Here is a 26,546-nt window from a genome sequence, read left to right as displayed (position 1 = left end):
AGTGTATAGGTATGTGTTTATTAATACATATTGAGAAGAGGTATTTGGCAATAATAATATGAGCAAAAATCACAGCGTTTTTTTTGCAGTTAGGCTTTTATATATCCTTTTTACAATTCAGGATATTAATATGCAGTTTTATTTCAATCCTGTTTTGAGTAATAGGTAAGCTTTTAAGAATGGTATAACTTCCAATAAATAGTATTTATCATTTATCACCAACCATACTAAAAATCATTTTTGCTTCATTTAAAAAAAGCTACATAGATAAAGAGTCAGATTTTCAGAATAAAGCAGCAGAGATGTTATCACCTAAGCATAGTTAGTGCAAATATCAATCTATTCCCCAAACTATGATATTCTAGTACAGGCCACAACCCATTAGATGAGTTTCCTGGCAGAAAAACCTCCTGAAATAAGAACAATATAATAGTATTACCTGATATTTTTATGTTTATGTTTCAGTGAGGCTTGGACATTGGGACTCCCAAAACAGGTTGTACCCTAAGGCAGTATAATTCAACTATATGACTGAACAAGCATGAAACAAGTTAATACTATGATATCTAAGACAAACTTAATCCACTGTGCTGATGCTGCCATATAGCATCTCACTTCCTTATTCTTTCTGGCTGAATGAGCAGGCTTATGGATGCAAACTCACATTTTACCTATTCTATTATGGCCAAACAGGAATTAATTTTAATACAAATCAAGTCATTGGTTTCTTTAAAAAAATACTAACACTGAAAAAAGTATTCATTTACAATTTCTCAGTGATACCAGTGTATAGTCGCAAAGGAAAATAAGTTTGTTTTAGATACAGTCAACTGCATATTCCACATTCATTCAAAATATTGGATGAATACAAAGTCTCTTCTTAACATCAGTTTAACGAAGGGGATCGATCTGAGGTCCAAAGCAGTTCTATATAGGGCCATTTCGTCTGCAAACAGCGCTTGATTGGTGTATCATCAGTTTGCAGCATTGGGTCTTCAAAGCCCATAATTACTGCTGTACCTTCTACATACATGACCTGTCAAAATAGCAGTATTACATTTAACCCTGCATACATTGAAATAATAAATCCAGCTGCAAATAAATGTTATCAGAAACAGCCATTTTATACATATAAGATATTTCAAGAGCCAAAGCATTATTTTAGCATAATGAAAAGATGTTTAAAACTCTTAAGTTTGTCCCTTATTAAATTAATTCCATTAATCAGAAAAAACTGCTGACTACCGTGTTTCTCATATAATAAGGCTGGGTCTTATTTTTTTTTGAGCCCCGAAAAAATGGCTAGGCTGTCTTTTCGGGGGTGACTTAATTCCCCCCCCTTGCATCTTTGGGCAGGCGGGCAGTGACGGCTTGGATGTTGACCTCGGCGTTGGTGGGACACTTCGTATCAGGGTGAACGCAGGCAGCGCCATATCCGGTGTGCAACAAAAGTACTTCCTAATGGCAAGCCCCCCACCATTCCCCCCTTTTTGCATGTTTTAATATAGGCCTTAATTTGGGGGGAAGGGCTTAATTTCATTTCATGCCTATAAAACATGCTGGGACTTCCTATTGGGGGAGGCCGTATTGTTGGAGAAACAGGGTACCTACTTCTTTCAAGTGTGTGCTTTTGAATTTGATTAGCCCCAGATATCAAAATGGATGCATTTTCTCCTATAGTGATGATATTACCTACTGTGTATATGTAGATCATCTCATATAGCAATAGAAAGCAATCCACAGTGTATATGTATATTTTTACAACCCCTGAAGCACCCAAGAACCCCTGCCAATTTGGTTCTTCCTCGCTGTCACCAGTTAGAGCCCACTGGCCATCTCCAGCCCCATCTTCATATGTTGGGGGACTATCTATTGCAAAGTTGGCTAAAATCTACTGTTCTTCTTTTCTAAGGAAGTGGAAATCCAACAATATTACGAGACATGTTCATACCTTTTCATTACAGTTAGACTGCTTCAATCCATTGTAGTGGTATACAGCGAATGATTCTTGAACCTTTGGATCCTAAGAAGAAGCGTAAGGCAATCAATCTCAGGTCATACACTAACTCCATGCAGGAGAGTTCTGTCATTATTTTGCATTTGTATTGCTTTTTATTACAAATATAACAATGGGAGCTAGTTCAGTTTAGTGATTAAGACACCAGGAAAGAGGAGACAATGAGTTCTAGTCTTTAGGAAAGAGGAGACAATGAGTTCTAGTCTTTCCTCAGCCAGGAAAGCCACTGGATGACATTGAGCCAAGCACTTTTGCTTAGCCCAACTCACTTCACAGGGCTGTTGTGGAAAAAATAGATGATTTGTTCGCCACTTTGAGTTATTTGTAAAAATATTAAAGATGGGATATAAATAAACAAACTAAGCAAATTACTGCAGTTGTTAAGTAAATTATGTGTTCATTTAGGAAATTTGGCTTGCCCAATTGACTTTGCTTGTCAGAAGCCAGCTGGAAAGGTTACAAATGGCAGTCATGCGATCCTGGAACATTGCAATTGTTGGAAATACATGCTGACTGCCAAGGACCCAAATTGTGATCACACGATCGTGGGAATGTTGTGTTGTTTGTAAGTGTGAGGACCAATTGTTAAGTCACTCTTTTCAGTGTGGTTGTAACTTTGGTCACTAAATGAATGGTTGTATGTCAAGGACTGCTTGTAAATGTACTTCCAATGGTTTATAGTAAATTAAGATTGTAATATTATTGTATTTTCTAGGAAATAAATTTTGCTGTGGAAGAAAAAAGAAGATGACCAGCAGCAAGGTGTATGGACTCAGTGAAAGGGGTGTTGAAGGAACCATTGGTAGACTTGAAAAGAAGAGGTCAGGGATAAATCATCATAGCTAAAATCCAGGTTTGTCTGGAAATTCATCAAAAGAGCTAAGAATTACAATAAGTCTCTGCATTAGCACTGGCCCTATTGATTTCAGGATTGAGATTAACTCAATAGTTATTTACAAATGCTCTACACAGGAACAGAGAAGTCTCTGCATTAGCACTGGCAGAGAAATGTGGTATTATTACCTGTTCAGGGAAAAATTCTTCAAGAAAGGGACCTAGTAAGATGATTCCTAGTCCTTCTGGGTCTAATTTTGTTTTCATGAGATTTACACTGTTAAGATGAAACACACAAAAATGGCACATTCATATTTTTGCATGACTAAATGCTGTACTTTTAAATGCCAAAAACAATCAAATGGTTGTATTTAGAATCTGAATAGCAAATGCAAAGGAATGGCTTTTGTTGCCAAAATAAGGTTATTTATAAATCTATTTAAATCAAAGCAACAGCAATAACAAAGACTCCACACTTTATTAGGTAAAGTTTTTTTTTGAAAGAGATTGCTGTCTAATTACTGGGATTATACTTAAGATTATACAATTACTGCAAATATTTCACAGCATTAACTCTTCCATCAATTTTCCAAATGTCTTGCAGAAACCAGCCCTGATTTTATTATTTTAGAGGATACAACAAGAAAATTCAAAATGCTCTAAACTGTAGCAGCATTAAGCATTTCTTCAAAACACACATTTAAGATAGACTGTTCAAACATTATAATTTGGGTTAAAATGAAAATCAAGCCATATTTGGGACCAAGAGCCTCCCTTATGTAAGTAATATACTTCTGATTTCATAGTTTCAGGTACATGGATAAAACCTGTACCCCTTTCCCTTTCTCTCTGTAGACTACATCTGAATTCCATTTCTGAAGATCTGTGGTGTTAGGAAGCATCATAACCATAAATGGAAATTATCAGCACAGGTCTCTTTACATGTGTGCCTTTATTTTAACCCCAAGAAAGGCAAAGGCGTCTTTGCAAAACTAAGATATGAAATGGACAGATTTTATTGACTTTTAATAGACATATATGAGAAATCCACCTTCCATATCACAACATATTATCCCCACCCAAAAAAAATTACCACAGTGATTTGATATCATAACCTCAGACAATTTATACTTACTAATCAGGATCTGATACAAGATCCAGGGCCTTCATTACATCTTCTAGAAGAGCATCTAGTATAAAGCCATTATCTGAGAAAAAAGTACTTTAATTAACATTCCAGCATGTTTTTATTGACTGATTAGCACTGATGCTTCTTGAGTGGGAACAAGTCAATATTTATTCATATGTGGGTGTGAAAGACAGTCTCATTAAGATGTTCTCGTACAGGAAGGTGTCATTTGGGAAATTTTTGTCTTTTCTAATTTCATTCTCTGGGCAGGGTAACTATGTCTATTAATCTGTCACAATCACTGGCTTAACACCTTGAAATGATGGAACTTTTAACCCAAAAATCATAAATTGACACCTATGTATTCATAGATTCAAAGAATCAAGGATAGTTTAAGGCAGTTGAAGTTCTTCTGGCTCCTGTAAACGTGGAGACTGCCTATTTAGGGTACTTCTTATGTGCCTCAACCCAGATCCCCCTGCTGCCCAAACATTTTGCTCTGTTCTAGTAATTGTGGATGTTCCTGCCTTCTTTCCTGACTGTAAGACCAAGCAATCAACAGATGAAAACCAAGGCAGGATGGCAGATGATAAGTAACTATCATTGAAGCTATACTGTCTTCCTGTTTATCTTGGTGCCCATACTCCATTGTCCAGCCTCTCTGCTCAAGCCTTGCTAGCTTATACAGAATGTCAAAATCAAATACTTTTAACATTTATGAACAAAGAAGGAAAAGGACTAACATTATGTAAGTATGGACACTGGCAGGAGAAAGATGCCCTGAAAAGACAACCAAAAACCACCAAGCAGTGCCAGGAAAAGGCATAAATATCAATAGCAATCCGTCCTAATTCTTTAACATTTATATCTTCCTTTTTCGGGAAATGTTAAAGGTTACCTTGGCTGCTTTTGGCCAAGGCTTTTACTGAGGGATAGGGAAAGTGCAAGCAAAAACATGCCTTTCTTCCCAACCTACTTTCTCCCTTCCAAGCCAAGAGAGAGAGAAGCCAGAGGAGACAGGTCATTATTTAATAGTATGAACAGCCATGTTGATAGAGATGATCCAGCTGACATTTATATTGGACTTCCACAAAGTTTCTGACAAAACGTTTACATGGTTCTCTTGAGTAAGCTTAGTAGTTGTTGAGTCAGGCCACCTCACAAATGAGTAACAAATTAACATTACTCAGATAAAAAAGATTATCAGGGCATCTACTGTTTCCTTGTTCTGTTATTTATTCTAAAATGAGGCAATTGCTATAGCAAAAAGGACAGAAATTCAGTAAAATAGACTTTCAAAATTAAACCAGTAAATTTCTTCTAGGTACTTAATATTTTAGTTCACATTCTATGCAAGAATCTGTCTGTGGTGTTAATCTATAGCTTTGTGGGGAGAAGACAAACCCGGTGTTGCACTGGGTCTCAAATTCCTTTCACTGGCCCTGATCTCAGTCCCAGAGCAGCAATTACTCAACAAGGGAAGTTGTATTTAAGGACTGGATAAATAGTAGCCAGTAACACAGAAAATATGGATATAACATTACAAAAATTCCAGGCACTTTATATTATCTGTGAGAGATAACTTTACTGATGAAATTTGTTGAATTTTCACTTCAACTAATATGTGTAGGAAGAAATTTAACTTCCTAAGAGGCAACTGAAATTGCTCTAGATTGCTTACCCTCAGGGTCATATGTCTGAAAGACCCGCCTGGCCTGTTCTGAAGGTGCTTCAGGAGCAACAAGACCCACATCCTGAAAAAATATATATCAGAAAATGTAACTGAATCTCACTGTTGTAAGGAAAATGTTTTATAAAGGAAACATAACATTCTAGATGAAACCACTAGAAAAGGTCTGACAAATCTATTTTTACTGCAACAATAAAATAAAATAAAATAGCACGAGGTATTTACATAAGACTGCCTAGATTTAGATAGAAACGAACTTCAGAATTGAAAGATAATTCAGCTACCACACCAAAAAGTGCTTGAAGAAGCTTTAAAAAGATTTTTTCTATAGCCTCCTACACAAGCCTATGAACATACAAATTTTGTGAGTTGATCAAGAAAGAACATTTTTTCTGCCCCTCCTCTATGTTTTCAATATTGCAATTGCATAAAAAAGGGGATCGGTTCCTGGGCTATCCCATTTGTTTCTATGTGGTCACCTTCTTTCTCCTTCTATTGATTTTACTACTTCTCCTTCCTCATTCGTCTAAACTCTATTCCATAAACTGTTTTGCATGTGATCCCTTATAACCTACGGGCTACTAGGAAAATGCTTGAAGAGAAGTGAGATCTTTAATGAGATCTTGTAATAAAACCTACCACCTACAAATGATAATGATAATGAATGTTCTCAAGACATCTCTCAGATGATTATATTAAACAAAGAAGTAGCTACAAACCTGTTAGTTGGCAACCAGATTAGTACAACAACAGATGATGCATAAAGCCTTTTGCAATTATTTTTCATTATTGACTTTGACTTTTTTAAGCTTTGTACTAGAGAACAAAACAGGTTATAGATTCCCAAATTGAGATTTTGAGATTTTTAACATTTTTAAAATGTTGAATGGTCAAGGACTGTTGAATTTGATGTCGTCTAAATTCAGTTGTTTTCTGGCAGTCATTTCACAACCCAGCTAAGTAACATCATCAGTGCAAGCAAGATTTGGACCCCCTATGTACATAGCAAGCAAATGGGGTTTATATACAGCAGCTTGCCCTGCTTGTGTTGATGGCAGTGTCACTTCTTCTTACATAGTTGTCTGATTAGGTATTATTTCTGCCCTGATTTCTTCCCTGATGCTCTGAGAAAAACATTTCCATTGAATATTGAAACTCTTGCTATATATCACATGAAAAAAATTGGCTATATACAACTTCTCTCTCACTATATTTGTTACATAATTTTTTTGTTCACCATCATTATAATTGACTAAAATATTTTTATTGCAAAGTACTGAAAAGCAAATTGTTCATTCACTCTAGACAGCAGTAATATTTATTGACATATAAACTTTCCCCATATGTATTTATTTTATCTTCCAAATCTCCAAACCTCCTGCCAAACACAAGCACCCAGGTTATGCATGTTAACAAAATACATCCTAAATTCTTTATCTTCCGTAGAAGAAATCTTATTTGTTGTTTTTCAAATTCTTTTCAATGCACACCATGTAGCAAAGGTAGGACATATAGTGTTTCATTCTTTAAACCATATTACTATTCTTACTGTCCATTTTGCTGCCATCTAAGTCTAGTTTTCCTTGATAATATAGGTTTATTTTAGGAACTCATGTTTACCCTGGAAGGCAAACACACATAGTCCATTAGTATATTTTAATGAGCATTTGTCAGCTGTTTTCATTCTTAGAAATCAAAAACAGCACACACAAACCCTACAGCAACAGAACTGCTGATAGAATTTCCCGGATTTTGTTTTAACAAAAGGTTTTTAAAAACTTCCTAAATTCTGTTAATCTAAAAATAGGATGAAGCTATATACAATTACTATACAGTACTCATCAGAATACCAATTTCATATACATTAAATAGGTGTTAATCCTTTTTGGGGAAGATACTATACAGCCAAGGAAAAACAAAATATTTATAAAATTCTGTTAATAGCTTGCTTAGTGCTATAATTAATTCAGGTTAAGTATGGGCAAGATAGAAGAATAGTGACAGAAATGTGTTCAAAAAAATTCTGTACAGCTTGAAACCTTTTCAAATCTATTCGAAATATACTACAAGTCTTGTTACTAATTCAGTATAATTTATGGCTATACTGAATTGAGGCATGCCAAACAACTTCAGTCATTTAGATCAAAGAAGAAGTTGCTATACATAACAAAAGAACTATTCAAATTTTATATTTATATACTTTTTCTTCTTAGTGAAGTAAGAAAACTTTTTTTTAATAAAAAAATAGGGACTTAATTTTATCTTCTATTTATTTCAATTTTAGAGCCCAATATTGACTTAAGCCAGTTTACAAAGCAACAGCAATTAAAAACAGCAATTAATTACTTTTCATATAAGGGCAGTATTTGATAATTTGATAATTACCAGTATATTCAATGCTGTGCTCAAAGTACAATAGCTAACTGAAATTATGACCACTATAATATAAATTAAATTATTCTTTAATCCTATGGCTAATTTTTAGTATACAATTAACATCCATGTTATTTTAAAGTCATCTAATCACTCACAGAATAGCATCTGTATTAGAATTCGATTTAATATTATATTACTATACTGAATATGCTAATATGCCACAGCATAAACAAAACAGTTTAGTTTGAAAGTATGTGTAATAATCTGAACTGTTTGCATAATTCATATATTTCTTTTACCACAGGTACTGATTTATATTGCAAAATATTCAATTAATAATAACATCCAGAACAACTAAATGAAACACAAGTTTAAGATTTAAAAATATTCTTACACTAACTCCTTAATACTTTTCTCTTACTACGGAGTAATATTGGTGTACACATTTCGGCACAAAGAGACAATGAAGAAAATCAAAGACTTGTTTCTTACCACTTCAAAAGACAACATGAAATGAATTTGCAAGGTTATTTAATTGCACTTGTAAAGAATGAAACTAAATGTTGTATACAAGAATATATGCAACGTAGGTGGGCAGTCAAAAACTGTCAAATACATTACTGTCTACAGGATGATCAAATAGTTAACAGGCGACACAGACTAGTAAATTTTTGTCATCCATATAATTACACCAGTATTCACCAAGTTTCAACATTTCTTATTTGATATATATTAAGATGCTTCAATCAGCTATAAGGCATATAGCAGATTACATGAATTCAGCTAAATGTGAAAAGATGGGTGACTTGTTTTGAATACAATACAACAAACCATACTAGTTTTTAACTAGATTTTAAAAAATACTTTGTACTTTTAATTCTTTGGATCTTGGATACAAAGAATAACATATTTATAAAAAATAGAATAGGACAATATTGCTTTCATTTCTCAAGTGGTATAAAATAAGATACTGATACATCTTCTACTGGTCTTTTAATAGGTCAATTCTTAATTGTTCATATTTAAAATGATTTAAAATGATATAGCTTATATGGTCACAACATTTCATGTTATACATTCAGACGTAGGCAATCTTGATTTGTTTTCAATAAGAAACCACTGTTTATGAAACTTTCTGAATATTGTAGCTCATACACTATAATATCTACACCTATTTAAAGTATAAAACATTTTGCAGTATTTCATTTAGAGGTAAACTGCTAAAACTTTGGGAAAAGAGTAGACAGAAACTAGATTTTTCTTCCAAAGGAAAAAATGAATTCAACCCACTAGGTGCATAAACAATTCTATTTTCATGGTTCACAATTAGTCACGAGCAGCAAAACCTTTCATATTATCATATTTAGAATCTAGACAGAATAAGATTAGCTAGGAAAAAAAGGTACATAAAATTCTGTCTCACGGGAATATATCTTAATAAATACACTATAATGCAGTTTAAAATTTGATTTTAATCATGAATAGATATATCATGAATGCTCAAAACAAAATAAGGTTCTTTAGTCTTTCTGGAAATTCATTACTTTTACTTAATATTTTCCTCATTAAAGTTTCTTGAACTCCCTTATTATGATGCTTCTGTTATTTTTAATTTTCTGCTGTTCATTCTTATTTTTTCTTTTAAAAGATCACTCAGTTACTGCAAATTTGACAGGAGCTGAATAATGGAAGATTTAATTCAAGATTGAAATAATGTTGAACTGAAGCAAATTTTACCTCTTTGGCTCACCAAAAACCAATTCAATATAAGCAGTGGCAGAGCCATTTCTTGTTTTGATGAGCGGTTCTGGATTAAACTCTTTATTTTCAGCACTGAAAAATCACATATTACAATACATGTAATACAATACATAACTTTCTAAAAATAGCTGCATATGGATTTGTTGTTTCTGAAAAAATATTCTGGAGGGATTTTGTTTCTTTGCCATACCAAACAATCAAGAAAGTTTTGGAGACATTTTCATCATAACAAGCCACATGTTTACATTTTTTTAAGTCCAATAGATTTAGAGAAATATCTTTCATTTAACTTTCAATATTACCAATCTGTTTTGCAAACACTATTGTGTGGAAAAACTATTATACTTTAAGAAAAACTTGAACTGTAAGACTCTAAGAGTATTATTTGGCCCTAAACATTGAAATAAAAAAGAAAGGAATCCTACCTTGGCAAAAAAGACTGTGAGATGAGTTTCACTGCCAAGTATCCAAATAGGGAATTTTGGAGACTTCAAATAGGATCCAACCTAAGAAAAACAAGAACATTAAAACAAAACAAAACAAAAATGAATTAGCACATTTCTAATGGAGCACATAATGCATACTTCTGCTTCAAAACATTGTTCAGTAAACAAGACTCAGAGTACTCTTAAGGAAAAGAAGTCTACATCTGGACATCAGCTTTCTAACTATGGCTTAAATTGCATTCCAAGGAAAAGTATCATAGATCAGGGGTGAGAACCAGTTATTATTTACTTCTGTACTAAAATAAGAAACAAATAAAAAATGGGAAATTCAGTATGGCATTTGGTAAAGGTATTAGTTTATAACAGTAAAATTCAGATTACGGTCTGATCACGAAACATATTAGATAATTTTAAACCAGTCCTTCTCATAGATCCTTATGTAGCTGACAAAAGTGTTGCTATGAGGTTAAAGTGAGGTGAGATATGAATGGCAAGCTGATGGAGTGATTTGTATTGGAATGGAAAAAGATGTTTCAGAACATAGTGAAATGCTTGTATTGCACTTGTCAGCAATTGCTTAAAACAATCTTTTTCCTGGGTCATGTAGCAACCCTCCACAGCTGTAATACAATCTTAGGAAAAGACATGTTTGGTTTAAAGAGTTGCCAGCCGATGTTACTTGTATTCCTACATATGTTCAGAAACACATTTTCTACTTAGTATTCTAAGCAACACATAGACCTAATAAATATTAATGACTGACTGCTGATATAATAAACAGAGTTAAGCATTGCAAAAAAAAAATTCAATTTCCAATTGGGAATATTCTGATCTCTTTTAATTACTACTGTAACAGTGAATCCTTCTTTTAAAGAAGAAAACTATAAAATATCTATCTATCTATCTATCTATCTATCTATCTATCTATCTATCTATCTATCTATCTATCTATCTATCATCTATCATCTATCTATCTTTGTAAATATATAGAACTCTAATTTTATAGCACACCTATAATTCATGCTTACATGCCATACCCAAAGACTATAAAAAGTCCAAATATAGCGTTGTATTAATTTATTGAAAGTAAACATAAAAATATAATTTTTATTTTTATTTTTAAAAATAAAAATAAAGAAATAAGGTGTTGGTCTAGATGTAATAAATGTACGTGTTTAAGAGGTGAATGGGAATAATTTGGGCATTAGATATTGGTATTTCATAGGAAACTACTGAAGTAGCAACAACAAAGAACTAAATCAAACAGAATATTTGTGGATGGAGACAAAAACTTAAAGGCACCACCCAGGAACGTAAGTTTATAGTTTATGTAAAAAGTATGTAATTGTCTTTAATATAAGAAATTTAAGATAATACTGGGTAATGCTTTCATTCATTAGACATAAGTGAACTATTTTTTCAGTCATATAATTCATCCCTTTCATATGACAGGTTTTAAAAAGCTTACCTTACAGTATCTCAGGGATTCCATAAGTGTCAAAAAACCAACAGTTCCTTGTTTATTAATTCCAAGTAATTCTGAAGAGAGACAACATTCATGTATTAGATTACTTAAAGTCTGATCCATAGCTTTTCTTAGTTACACCAAAGTGAATAGCAAACAAAAATATATATAGGGGGAGTAATACAACTGAAATAAGTGATATTAAAATAATATTTCTTCCTATTTTTAATATTTTTTATATTTAATAAAGCAAAGATAGACAAATAAATAGTAACCGAAAAGCACACATGAGAAAAGAACTGCACAACTGAAGATTTGGAACAAATTCTTATGAATTCAAGGAACTCTGCTATAATAGAAAGGAAACTAAGCTAAAGTGACTAAAAATTGTTGACTTTAGGCAACGTTACAATTTTTGAACACACGTATTACATTCATTGAGAGATAGAACATGTATGCAGGATCTCAGTAAAGAAGCTCACACATCTAACAAAGAAAATTTAAAAAAAAATAGTAGGGCAAAAGTACTATTTCTCAGGAACTGCCCTTCAATATTGTAACAAAGAACACAACAACTCTTCATAGCAAGAGTCAGAATATTATATTAGCTGTTATAATTTGAGGTTTGTAGGGTTAAACAAAGCAGGGATATAAAATTTCCCTGCTTTGTTCAACCAAAGCTATATAATATACACCAAAATCATAATTACTACTGATAGCAGTAGATAGTTTTATTCATTTAATGAGTGTTTAGTTTTTATAAAAATTATTCTGAGTTGCCCACTGTATCCTAAAAGATAAGCTGTCTTTTTCAACATTGCATTCCTTTCTATTGCCTATAATATGTATTCCTTTTTGTAAGAGTTTGCTATTTAAAAAGTACAGATGAATAGTTCCTTCACAGCCTGTCCGAAGAACTAATGCGATAGGGAATCCAACCCATCCTCTTAAATCTCATATATTGATAACATGTATTTAGAGCGGAAGAGTCATTATATATATTGATAACATGTATTTAGAGCGGAAAAGTCAAAAATTATCATCTCAAGTATTTGTCTACAATTTGAAGGTCCCTTTCCACAATCCAATCACCATTGCCAGTTAGCATAGGCTACATTGGGATAGGTAGACCAATGCATTACTTTATATGCTATTCTATTACATTTCTAAATTTCATTTTCTTTTTTATATGTTATTGAGAGAGGGAGGGATGTGTAGGGAGGGAGGGAAGGAGGAAAAAAGAAGGCTAAATGCTATTTACATTCTATTTCAATGTTTCCACACTGTTATTTCAAGCTCTCTCTTTCAAACATAAAACAACACAGAATCACAGTTTTAAGTCTTCCAATAATAATTTGCTTCTAATCAAATTGAAACACATGGCAATACATGCAACATCCACTTAAACAAAAAGTGATATGGGGATTAAACTTTCATTCAGACATGGTCACACGACTAAATTTAAGGATAGAATCTGATATATTTTTCAGCATATACTGTCACAGCAATTTGATTGCATAAAAACACTGTTAGGGATACAGTTTTTAAAAAGAGAAATGAAAAACTAACTCATTTTCACACAGAGTTATAATCAAACAGCATTTCATTATCACCTGATGATTTTGGAAAAACATTTTTATCTTATTCTAAAAACTTTAATTATTTTTCTCTTTACAGTCTACTGCCATCTTGTGGATTAAAACATACTGCACCTATTTATTGGCAGGTATAGGAAATCCTCAATTTATAACCACAATTAATCCTAAAACTTTAATCATAAATCAAGCAATTATGTACTAGACTGAATTTTATGACTGTTTTATGGTCATTAAGTGAATCACAGTTGTTAAGTGAATCATATGGCCATATGTCTGAATTTAGCTTATTCAGTAGTGTTTTTCCCCCCCAGAAAATGGCAAAAAGTCACAAAACATGATCATGTGGACATGAACCCCGCAACTGGTTGAAAATGTGAGTCAGTTGCCAAGTGTTCAAAATGTAATCATGTCACCAGGGTGGTAGTGAGATAGCTGTAATTTAAAGGTTGTAAATAACTTTTTTTTAGTAACTTGACCTGGCCATTAGTGTTGCATCAGATTTTTGCAAGAAAATAGAATAGTTATTTAATGTTAGATTTTCCCCTTTTAAGATCAAAGATATTTCAAGGCTGTAAAGTCAAGATCTTATAGGATGAATTAACTTCACCTTTAGAAGGAAGGAGCTCAGGGCTATGTGTAGTATAGACCACAACTTTAAGCTATTTTTATCTTAATCAATTGTTATTTCAATGTAATTTTAGATGATAATAGACAAGAAGACAAGAAACTATCATGAAGAATCCATTCTCCTCACAAAAGCAATATAGCAGTTTAGTAAAATTATGTATAATAATTTTAATTTATTTTTTAATTGATGTTCAATTACTATTTCTAGAATTTTAGGCCTGAAATAAAATCTTATGTGGAATGAGTTTATCAATAAGATGTGTTCTAGAATTTTGTGGAAAATAAGCTAGATTGCATACCTGGAGGGATTATCAGTAGGAAGCACTCATTAAACAGAAATGAATATTTGATCATTCCAATAAAGATACAGGATTAATTTATCTGAATACATGCAATTCAAATTCAAAGCAAAGGCAAATAAATAGATTTTCTTTATTCAACATTACTATAAGGCAAATCAAATTCATACTTACTCATTCCTGAACATTCCCTGTCTCCATCCCAGACATTAGATACTGCAAATCCCGTCAGCAGAAGATTAATTAAACTTTGGCTTAAAAGGCAGAAGAAAAAGTTTTTGATAATTGCACTGTTGTTTTTTGCTAAAAAAAATGTTTAAATATTTTAACTACTCACTCAACTGCATAGTAAAACACAGTATCCTGTTTATATACCTTTTTGGTTAGCCAAGACATTCATTTTAGATTACAAGACATAAAAAGTTAACTTTCCATACAACTTTGTAAGAGTTACTTAGAACAAGTAACAAATATTACATAAAAAGCTAGTTATACATATTTTTATCAAGTGATGCTTAATTATTACATAATTAATGCTATTTCTAAGATAGCATTTGTTCAGTTACTAGTTTAAGGAAGATAGAAATAACAAAGCTTACCTTCCATGACCATAAACAGGATCTATCAATGGTTCGGCTGAATCTTCAATTTCATTTTTTATATTTTCAATGCCCTTAAAAATTATAGGACAATGGCCACACATTTGTGCTAAGAAATATATTTTTCCTAATTCTTTAGCATGTATATTTATTAGGTTTTAGCTAATCTGAGAGTTAGTTGTGACTGAAAATTCAAACAAGTGACTTACCTTACAATTTATTTTTATTTTTTTTCAGATAAATTAATTGCCAACAAGTACTATCCTAAATTCAGGCTGTATAAAGTAGCAAAGCCTCCATATTTTTGAGCAAAGACTTAAAATTCAGCATATATGCAAGTACTGTTACTCTTTAAAATACAATGTATTTTATTCTGTTCATCTTAGGAGGAAAAATACATTTAAAAAATCGTTTAATTTTTTTAAATAGTCTTCCTCTAATCAATCCTATTATAATAATTTCAGAAATAAACCTAAGAGAACTAGCCGAGACCAGAACTTACTATATAAACACACACACACACACACACACACACACAACATACATGCTAGAAGCCTAACTGATATAAATGGAGATATTTTAGAAGTTCTAAAATAGAGTTTTAAAAACACACCTTAGTAAGTATTACAGAATACAGAAAAAGTAGCACTCCAAATTTATTTGCCCACATTGCATGGTGATTCCAAACTGCATCTTTGAAATCAGAAAAGTTGGCATAGGCACGCTTACTAAAGATTAAAAACAAAAGTCAGTTAGGCATTCACAAGGCATTCAGTACTTGTGATTAATGTAAATGCTATATAACCACGAACAATTGTCTATTGGGAAAATCAGTGATTGTAGCAGGTATATTAGTGGTATCAATATAGCAGAATAAATCAAAATTTTAGAAACATGTTTAAGATTCCACATCTGAAAAGATTTGACATGTTATAAAGCAAATTTGTACCTTATTAAAATATCCACTATATTTATACAGGTTATGTTTAATGTGTGAAATTAGACATTTTATACAATTCCTAGGAAATTTATAGAATGCCAAAATGGGATGTCAAAGTATGGAATATTTAATATTTCACACATTTATATACATTCTATGCAATGTCAAAAGAAAATTCTGCAAAGTATAAAATATTCCCACTAAAATGCCATTCTAGCCTTCCTTGTTGCAACAAGTAGTGGTATTTTTAATACTGGTATTTTCCTCTTGTTTTTTTTTTCCAGTAAGAAAGTCCTGTCCTTTATTTTGCATTTCTTCTTTCATTTGCATATATATTTTAAATAAACCCTAACCATTTAATGACTCTCTTTTCATACTTTGCCCAAATAGTTCTTGTCATTCTGCTGAGATATATACAATGCCTAAGGAAAGCATGTAGCATATTAAAATAACAGACATTCCATACTTTCCTAAAAAGTTACACATTCTATAGATTTCTTAGGCATTCTATGTAATGCCAGCTCTTCACACATTGTCAGTAACATATACATTGTAAATTAATGCATGTATATATGGATTAAATTTATAGATTGCACAATTCATAATGACTTTAGGCAGTATACAAATTAAAAACAGATTCAATACAATAAAATTAAAAGGCACATTCTTCCTAAACTAGCATCTGGAAAAACAATCAAATTCATGGTCCATTTAAAGGATGTCAGTCTGGAGCCAACACTAGCTTCAGAACACACTATTTCAAAGTGCAGGTCCCATGATGGAAAAGGTACATCACCCATCATAATTAGAGCCTACCCATTGGGTCAGAACTTACCCAATGGTAAGAAACAATGGGAGAAAAACAGTCCATCGGACAACTAGGTATACACCCTAGCTGAAGGGCTCTATAGGTCACAGTAAATACTTTGAATTGTAGTTGAAAACTTACTGATAACCAGTGTGGCTCACAGAACAGAGATGTCACTGATAATTATTATTATTAAGTTTATTTTGCTGTCCCTCTCATGGATTAAGGCAACTGAGTGGTTTAATAATTTTTAGATTTGTAAAGCCACCAAAACTATTGGAAAAAATAGCTCTGATACATAAATTTACAAATCCAGAAGTCTGCAGATTTAACACTCTTTTTCCTTTTTATTTCACAAATTCATGTAAAATCTCAGGTGTTATTTCCTACCACTACTAATACTATGTTTCTTCTGGTTTTAAAGCAGGTTAAATGAGCTTAAACAGGTTTAATCAATGTTTAGTCACATGGGATAAAACAATACTAAATTTGTATTTTAAAATGATAATTTTGAATTTTTTAAGTGCTGCAACAATGTTACTTACTGAATTAGTGCATGAAATCGTTCAAAGCCAAACTCTTCGACAGCCAAGGCAGCTATACACAAGAAATACTTTTTAGCACTAAAGACAATCAAAACTGACAAAAGAAACACACAGCAAACTGGAATACTTTCAAGCTTTTCATAATGAAAGTTCACCCCTCACTTTCTTTCAGTACAACTTTTGTTATACTGTACATGCCAGTTTAATGAAATTAAGAGTCAATATTGCTAAGATTACAAAACCATTGAATTTCAACAGCTTTGCAAACTAACCAGAGTCAGTTTGACATGAATTATGAAAACTACTGCAGGAAAGTCATCAAGAACAAGCATAGTTTTTCTAAAAGGATAATAATTAGAATAATTTGGATTTCAAAACAGAATTAGTATAAGAAAGCTACATTTTTGTTTGATTTTCTCAAGTTGTTTCACAACAAAACAGCAAATTAGGAGCATGCATATTTTAAGAAATATTTTGCACTTTTTAATAACTAACCAAACAGTAGGGGGGAAATGCTACATTTAGTGCTTTTCCAATTCAAACTTTTTACCAACTTTTCTCACTTTTAACCGATGTTAATCAGTTTAAAGGTTCTAAGTGGAGTAGATTTAATATAGTTACTGAATTTCATAAGTAATGAAAATAAGCAATTTAGTGTTAGATTAACATAACAGTGCTATATCTATGTAAAATATGATAAGTACTTATTTAATTAAATTTATTGACCGCCCATCTTACCACATACCACAAGGTAACTCTGGGCAGTTGACAATAAATATCCAAAGAATGATTGTAGATATTGAATTCTATGAAAAGAATTCTATTTCTGATAACAGAAACACAACTGCAAGTCAGATAAATATATCAAATAACAAAAAAAAAAACACCTTAAAATTAGCTACTTGGTTGTTAACATATAATTGAAGCTCTGTGTAATAAATACATTTGGAACAGTAAGTAGGCATAAACAATAAGCCTCAATGAAAAATATTGATACATTTACTGCATGAAAGAATAAGGAATAAGGAAGTTTGGACCAATAAGCCTATATTATTTTAGTCAATATAAAACAAACAAATCTGAACTAAGTGCAATAAGTATAGAACAGACAGAAACAATAGAAAGAGGAACATGCTATAGAAATCAAAGTCTTGATTTCTAAACAAGAAAGTTTAGTCTAAGCTTATTAATAATAATTTAATAATATGAATAGACAGGTATAAATATAAGAAATAAAAAATCTCAATTACTTTTTTGCCATTACCAACTCTGGTATTTTACTACCAGAATGAGTTTCATAATTATATTTTTTATTCCATGAGAATCATGTATCAGAACAAGGATAACCACTGCTTCTCAACTAATCCCTTTAAAATGGAAAGAAGCGATAAATCATAAGCATATAACTAATCTTTACCAAGCTATTTGAGGCCCAACTAAACAAAATTACACTCTAATCCAGTGGTGCTACATTTTTGTTTTGTTTTTTCAAATAAAACCTGAGTTGTAGTGGATTAGCCACATGCTTGAATGTTCTTTTTCACATTCCTGGGCTAATGTAAATTGTAGCCCCATATATGAAAAGTAAATTATTCTTTCTCTAGTGTTTTGTCATCAAACATCAAGTATTTTGCAAAGTAGTGAAAAGTGAATATTTGAGTCCAGGTACTCCTCAACTTTTGACTATAATTAAGCCTAGAATTATGGTTGTGAGTTATGATGGTTGTTAAGGTCATCACATGACCCCATCCCATTTTATGTTTTTAGTGGCAGTCATTAAGTGAATGTCACATGTTCATTAATCAAACTCATTTTCTCCCAATGGGCATTTTATGCTGAAAACTAGCAAAAACACTTCTTCAAAATATTGGTCATGTGACCACAAGATGCTGCAAATAGTAAAAAATATGAGCCAATTGCCAAGTATCCATAATGTGAATATATGATCACACAGGGAAGAGAACGTGGCATTGGAACTCTGTAATCAGATCATAATGGGAAAGTCCATCGAAACCTTAGACCCCAGCTAAGCAAGGGTCACCTATACATCATTTAAAGCTTTCACAATCTTATCAAACATTATTCCTTCACTATAAAATAGTTAGCACTCTTCATGAATCAATCCCCTTAAAAGAAAATTGTATGTTTTTATATTCATTCATGTATTTCACCAAAATAAAAATTCCTTTAGGCTTAAAAAGGCATTAAATATTTTAGTGAAGAACAAATTACATGGACTGCACAAATATTAATGATATATTAATGACTATATTCAGCTAAGTTTTGGATGAAAACATTAAAGGACTTTACATTCTAGATAAGATAGGAATTCTTCCACAGCAGCGACTACTCCAAAAACATTCCACCTAACCAACAGTTTTGTTTTTGATACAGTTGTACAGGTGGCAACATATTTAGTTCTTCACAATTCCATTAGGCTAAAACAGAATAAAAAATGAGCAAACAGAAACTGCCACAATCTAGCCAATAAATAATACATTCATACCCAATAGAAAGTGGACATACGAAAAATATTTCAAAACTGGAATGAATTTAAACTGATTTTTCTCATTTTGGATTTATTGGAAGTGGTCCACTTTTGAAAAATGATTTTCTATATTTAATTGAAAATCAGAGTACTTATGATTAGGATTTGGAATGAGCTGTCTGGGGTTGAAATATTTCAGCTTGAAATATTTATACACTTCCAACTAGATATGGAGATAATATGGCTTTAGAAAACAGAAGTAACAAAAAGTTTAAATCAAAATAACAATAGCACTTAGACTTATATAACATTTCTCTAAGCGGTTTACATTTCTTCCAACAATCTGGGTCTTTATTTTATTGTGCTCGGAAGGATGACAGGTTGAGTCAACCGTGAGCCGGTGAGGATTGAATTCCTGACAGTGAGCTGAATTAGCTGGCAATATTGCATTCTAACCACTGCGTCACCATGGCTCCAAAATATTACCATAAATATTTTTAAAAGAATTACAGTATCAACTGTACTGTTATGTACAAGTCAAGAAGAATTTGAACCATGTTAAAATGTAAAATATTTTAACATGAGCAAAAAGCTGAATTTCTCAATGTATTTTTATTTATGTAAAAATACAAATTTTATTTGCTTATTTTAAGGATATTTCAATAAGAACGTCAAAGTATCATTCGTTGGACCAGAGGGCATTTTTCTAAACTTCTCTATATAAATAATATTGCATTATAGAACTGGCCTACAGTTTTTAAGGGTCTACTGTTGGTACTGTCTGCTCATAAGACTGATTTTAAACCAGACTGTAAAAGTGCTTGGATCTACTGAATGAAACGAATGGATTCCTTTCCACTGTAGGAAGGATTAAGAGCAAGTAGAAGAAATACTTTCTGTGAATTCACCCCCACCATTTCTTTTAATGAAGCTTTACTTTTGAGTGCTTAATTTAAAATTATATCTGCATCCACATTTGTATATTACTGATATATTATTAAAGTATTAGGTTATGAACATTGCATATCAAGCATATTCTAATATTAGACAAGATAATTGAATGTGTTCAAGAAAGAGAGGCAGGATATATCCTTCAAGATCACATTTGCTATGTATAGATTATCTTGATTCTTTAAAAAAAAGTTTATGCAGTAATGAGTTACCTGACTTATTTGGACCCAATTTGATTCAGTCAGAATATCAACAATATAAATACTGTACCCTAGGCTTAAAATATTTCTCAACTACTATAAGTCTATCAAATTTAGACAACTAGGCATAAAGAAAATTAGGAACAGAGGACAAAATGATCTGGAGAACCATATTAAACAATCCTATATCTTGAAAAATACATTTTGTATAAAAAGTACAAAGTATTCCTGACTCATATTATACAAAATATCTTACATGATGGCTCCTCTTGATGGCTGGATTCTGCTGAACTGTCAGAAGTAGTAGTAGTCTCTTCGACAGGACTTTCTCTTTGCCATGTTGCCAAACAGTATGACTCCGATTGATCAGAGCAAATCATTTCCAAAATTTCACATAATGCATGACAAAGGAGATTTTTCTGCTCTTCCTCTGAAATATTCAAAGTCAGAACAGACAGAGTTTTGACCAGGAACTTGCAGGCAAAACATGTAGCAACATTCTTTATACAATCTAATATTGAGTCTTCCTCAAATCCCAGCAGGTTTAAGGCAATTTAGGAAATGAATTGACAATCAATTATTTTGAATTTCATCCATTTCTTGGAAAAAATCTAATACCTTTATCAGTTCAGATTTCTAAGCTGTTTAAAACATTGGGCATAACAAGAAGGTATTTGGGAACTAAATGTTCTCACTCTGGCTCATTCTCTCCATCAGTTATACTACTTCTGTTGGCTCAGTTGACACATCAATCTAGTTCGGAACAGTAAGAATGAACCTTGGTATGCCTTGAACTCTTGCATCCCCTTTACTTCATCTTTCTCTATCAAGTATAGTCAAGAAGAAAGGTGACTAGGTTAAATAAGTAAAGATATATATCTATTTGGTTAGACTGATCCTAACTGTAGTTATTATATTGTATATTATATGTCATATACACACACACATACACACACACATCATATAATCTAACTACAATTTGGATCAGTTAGAACAAGGAATGTCAAATTGGTGGCCCATAGGTTGAATGTGTCACACATAGGCTACTGCCACCCTGCCTCCACAAAGGCAAAAAATGTCATGATATTTCACGATACGTCACGTGACATGTTTGAGTTTGACACCCATGAGTTATAATAAGGCATCCTGGAATAAATAAAAGGTAAGCAATATTTTACTATCTTTAAATGTGTCAATAAAGGAAAAGTTTAATTAGCTAGTTGGGTCCAATATAGTGTTTAAATCAGAAAGCAGATGCATCTCTTCCACTCCTTTCAACAATACCAGAGAAGAAAGAAAGAGAAGATGAGAGTTTGTTGTCAGTCATTCCTCTCAGCCCAACCCATCTGACAGGGTTGCTGTTGTGGGAAAATAGGAGAAGAAAGATGGGTGGAATGTGTTTTCCATCTTGAGTTGTTTGTAAAAATAATAAAGGCAAGAAACAAATAAATAGCAAGGTGTTTTTATCCCTTCTGAACATAATGGTCAATACGTCCTAGCATGCCAGTTAGAAAGAATAATATATTATACATTTCTCCTGGTTGCTTAATTTGTATGTTGACTCAACTGCAGAATTGGGTTTCCTGTTAAGACTTATAAGCCTAAATTCTATTAAGTCCAATGTTACCATTCTATTTTTAAAATCATCAGTAAATGCATAATCTTCTCTGAATTATAGAGATTAATAGTACTGATTATAAATAATAACTATTGTTTGGTTTAGCACATATCATTTTGAAAATAAGGCCTTATAACCCTCTTGGAGATGTAGGTTCATAGTTACCTTGACTCTGTCTCCAGGTAGATTTCTCACAAGTAAAAAGCTTCTTCAGAAGGAATGCCTTATATTAAAGACAATATTGACATATCAGAAATGTATGATTTGATCTTCAGTGGTGCAAAGAGTTTCCATTTTCAATATTGGCTTAATATTTTGCTGGGGAAGATTTATAAATATTCCCAAATACTGAAGTCCTTTTCCCTTATGCATATATAGAGTTTACTATTTTAGCCCCATACCATTTAACAATTATAGATACCTGAACATATAACTGTAAACCTAACAACATTCTGTACAAAGTGTAATCCCTTTTGTCATTCATGCCATTCTAAAAATAGTAAGCATTACATGTCAAGTAAGGGATTGTAGATCTATCCCTATTCAGAAACACCAGTTATCTTTACTGGAAATCAAGTGTTGCTGAAACTTGAACATTGGATTCTTAAGTATAATTTTATCTCACTTAAAAATTGGTAGTTGTAGTACTTAATACATACTATATTAAATGAATATTACATACTTCAACATCTCAAATATAGGTAGTCCTTAATTTATGACAATTGAGCCCAAATCTTCTGTTGCTAAGTGAGACAGTTGTTAAATGAGTTTTGCTTCATTTTATGACTTTTCTTGACACCATTGTTTAGTGAATCACTGCAGCTGTTAAGTTATTAACATGGTTAAGTGAATCCGGTTTCTCCATTGACTTTGCTTGTTAGAATGTAGCAAAATTTGATACATGGCCCCAGGACACTGCAACTATCATAAATATATGAACCAGTTTGCAATCATCTAAGTTTTGATCATGTGATCATGAGGATGCTGCAAGGGTTGCAGTTTGAAAAATGGTCATAAGTCTTTCTTCAGTGCCATTGTAACTTTGAACAGCCACTAAATGAACGGTTGTACAGGTTGAGGTACCTGTATGGAGTTTTAAATTCAGTATTACCTGTGCAGCATGCCACAGTTGTTTATTCTAGGTGATTTAAATTATTGAATAAGCCAAATATCAATAATGAAACAAGACTCAGTTGTTAGCATTATTACCTGAACTGGTGCAATTACAGCACAAGGGCCTCCTTCAAATTGTTCTAATGCAGTGGATTCTGAATCACTGAAGACAAATCCTGAAGAAAATAAAAAAATTCAGTTACTTAGTTCCAAGAAAATGTTATTAAGAAATTTTAGCATATTTTTGATAAAGTATTCCTTATCAAACTCATGTTCTTCAACAATTCCAAGTTTCAACCTTATCCGTAAGTGCTATAGCCAATGACATTCTTTTTCATTTGCTATCTGTATTTCTATATCTATCTTTTCTGAAATAAAGATCAAGGTTTTTCTAGCTGTGTTCTGCAGAAATACCAAGAAATCACTGCTGTACTATGTTGATTTAAGGAGATAAAATAAAAACAAGGGAAAAAGCATATATAATCAGAATGTGTTAGCCTCTTTAAACAGCTATCCAAAACTAGTTTTCAACAGTTTGCAAATTTCATTTAAATAAAATAGCATGTATAATATGCTTCGGCTTCAATTCTTGACTCCATTTTACAGTTAGTTTTTATGTAACAATCTTTAGCAACCACTTGAAATTATAATAGTTTTGAATGACTGGCATTCATAGTTATAGCTGTTTGGAATGCCCTGCTGCCATGTAATCAAAATCATGTACATTTCCAACTGCAGGTTTCACGTCATGAACTCTCCCCTCCCCATCTCTTCATTTTGGTCCACTGCACTCCAGACTCTGACCTTCTCCATCTTCTTGCTCCTATTGCTGACAAAACACACCCATGCCTTGCAATCGCTGCCTGTCCAATGCATTCTTCCCCAGGTCAGTACGGTACTTATCTTGTAAGAAAACTTATCTTGGGAAGAAAACCTTGCATGACCAGCAACTGCCCTGAGAAGGACCAGAGCATGCCTCATCAGCAGCAGAAGCAAGACAATGAAGGTCAGATGTGGCAGCAGAATGCAGAGCAGAGGGCAGTTACAGCTTCATGCTGACTCTGCTTTGCACTATGGTGCTGAATCGGAGCAGCGAGGTGCCAACGACTTAGGATTCATGCTGCTGGGGCTGCTGCACTGCAGTTTTGCACTGTACTGGGGTGCTGGGCTAATTGCACAGTGCTGGGCTGGGACTGCAGTGCTGGTTGTAGGACTGCACCACTGGGCTGGGGCAACTGCAGATTTGACTGGATTGTGGCACCACTAATGAAATACTTCTGACCCTGGCAGCAGCCACCCAAGCCCAAGCCCTCACTTCCTGCCCGATTGCCCACTGACTTTCTTTGTTGGAAGCTGGCAGGAAGTTGTGAAGAGATTCTTGCTTAACAATTCCAGGTTTCTAACAACAGCAGTGGGGACTGCTGGGACTGTGGTTCCTAAGCAATTTAATCACTCGATATTACATTTTGTGATCACACTACTAAGGAATGCAGTGGCTCACTTAGGACAGTGGGTTGAAATTTAGCAAGCCCATTTTTGAGACCTGAGTACTGCTGGGTGGCAGAGTGAGCTCCCATCATTTGTTCCTGTTCCTTGATGGGGACATGAAAGGAGCCCACATGGGCATCTCCCAGGCAACAGTGGCTAATCCTTTCAAGCCAGAAACACCTTAAAAGGTGCCTTTGACACAAATGGATCAGGGTACTACATTTCTTAATGGTGGAAATGCTGGTCTCAATTACCATTGTAAACTGAGAAATCTTGTCCTTTGAAGGCCATTTCCAATCTACAGAGATGTATTGTTTGAATTGAAAGGTAAAATTTATCATTAGTCTATATCTTTCCTATAAGTTAATTGAAAACCAAAATATGAGACAAGCTACTTTAACCATTTCAATATTATGCATACAGATATTTTGCAAGGATAATACATTCTGCAAGAACATTCTGCAAACATAGGATCATATAGGCAAATCTGATATAATTCAGCAGGTGTGACATCAAGTTCCACTAAGTGACACTTTTTCCAGGTTTTGCATATAAATAAACTGATGATTGTGTCCCCAGGCAATCAAGCTCATGTTTTATTATACTACCTGGAAGAATATGTATACCTGTACAGGATTGTACCAATTAGGCAGAGCCAACTGCAGTGAGTAAGGCAATATATTGGGATGTATCTTCTGAAGTTTGAATGCTATTGTTTGCAGGCTTGACCCATGCCCATTCTGTGGGTCCTGTGAGTTGCAAGACAGGTCATGGGTAACAAAGTCAACTCTTTATTAGATACTCTATGTAATCCCCTAAGTCACTGTACTGGCTACTGGTATGACTTGACAGGATACAATCAGGCTTGGAAGAGGGCCTGGCATGGCTAGCAACTATCTTTCAAAGTGCTAGGCAGTGTGTGGCTCAACAGCAGGAGAGAAAGTAAAGGTCAGCCTTTACTTCCACCCTAGAGGGTGGTAAGACTGACAAAGCCAGTGAACACGGGATAACCAAAGAGGCAGAGATTGTGGGTGGAGGGAATTGAAGTGCTTTTGCACTCCTAAGTACACGGTCTCTGCCAAATGGTCAAATTTTGATCACATGACTATGGAGCCATTGTAACTTTGTTCAGTGCTGCCATAACCTCAAATAGTTGCCAAATGAATGGTCATAACTTGAGTAGTACTATTAATATGCAACCTATTGCAGACTTCATAGGGCATAACAACATCAAATTACTCTTACTGAAGTAAGAGACATAGTCTCATCTGAATTAGGGCAGCCTTCCACTTTGGATGAAGAATTAACATAGTCTTTACCTACCAAATATTCAATGAATCTTTGAAGTTATGGCCACACCAAATAAGTGGTACTTATAACTGATGCCCACCAGTCACCTTGAATTACAAATATTCTTTAACTGATGCAATGTCCTGTAGCCACATGATTTCTATTTACCAGCCTTCTTGCTGGCTTCTCACAAAGTCAGTGCAGAAGCTGCCATAGAGTCACAGGTTATTCTGCTAAATCCTGCTGGTCTTCATGTGTTCATGC

General features: G+C 33.2%; 1 protein-coding gene across 3 annotated transcripts in view; it reads right to left on the bottom strand.

Annotated features, from left to right (window-relative positions):
- The window catches only part of MINDY3 (MINDY lysine 48 deubiquitinase 3), a 28,350-nt gene continuing 1,804 nt past the window's right edge, over nt 1–26,546 (bottom strand). For all 3 annotated transcript variants that reach the window (XM_026681373.2, XM_026681374.2, XM_026681375.2), the window contains exons 3-16: nt 23,601–23,680; nt 22,557–22,614; nt 21,030–21,203; nt 17,135–17,186; nt 15,455–15,569; nt 14,842–14,915; nt 14,417–14,496; nt 11,722–11,792; nt 10,233–10,313; nt 5,662–5,734; nt 3,987–4,059; nt 3,041–3,128; nt 1,952–2,023; nt 1–1,036 (exon numbers count right to left, since the gene is read on the bottom strand). In XM_026681373.2, the coding sequence (XP_026537158.1) occupies nt 887–1,036; nt 1,952–2,023; nt 3,041–3,128; nt 3,987–4,059; nt 5,662–5,734; nt 10,233–10,313; nt 11,722–11,792; nt 14,417–14,496; nt 14,842–14,915; nt 15,455–15,569; nt 17,135–17,186; nt 21,030–21,203; nt 22,557–22,614; nt 23,601–23,680 (1,241 nt within the window). In that variant the 3' untranslated portion in view covers nt 1–886. The remainder of the gene's footprint in view (nt 1,037–1,951; nt 2,024–3,040; nt 3,129–3,986; nt 4,060–5,661; nt 5,735–10,232; nt 10,314–11,721; nt 11,793–14,416; nt 14,497–14,841; nt 14,916–15,454; nt 15,570–17,134; nt 17,187–21,029; nt 21,204–22,556; nt 22,615–23,600; nt 23,681–26,546) is intronic.

Source organism: Notechis scutatus, chromosome Z (assembly GCF_049901735.1).
Source record: "Notechis scutatus isolate UNSWTSFEM ecotype Mainland chromosome Z, rNotScu1.2, whole genome shotgun sequence".
In the NCBI taxonomy this organism is placed as follows: Eukaryota; Metazoa; Chordata; class Lepidosauria; order Squamata; family Elapidae; genus Notechis; species Notechis scutatus.
This window is presented reverse-complemented; position numbering and strand designations above follow the sequence as displayed.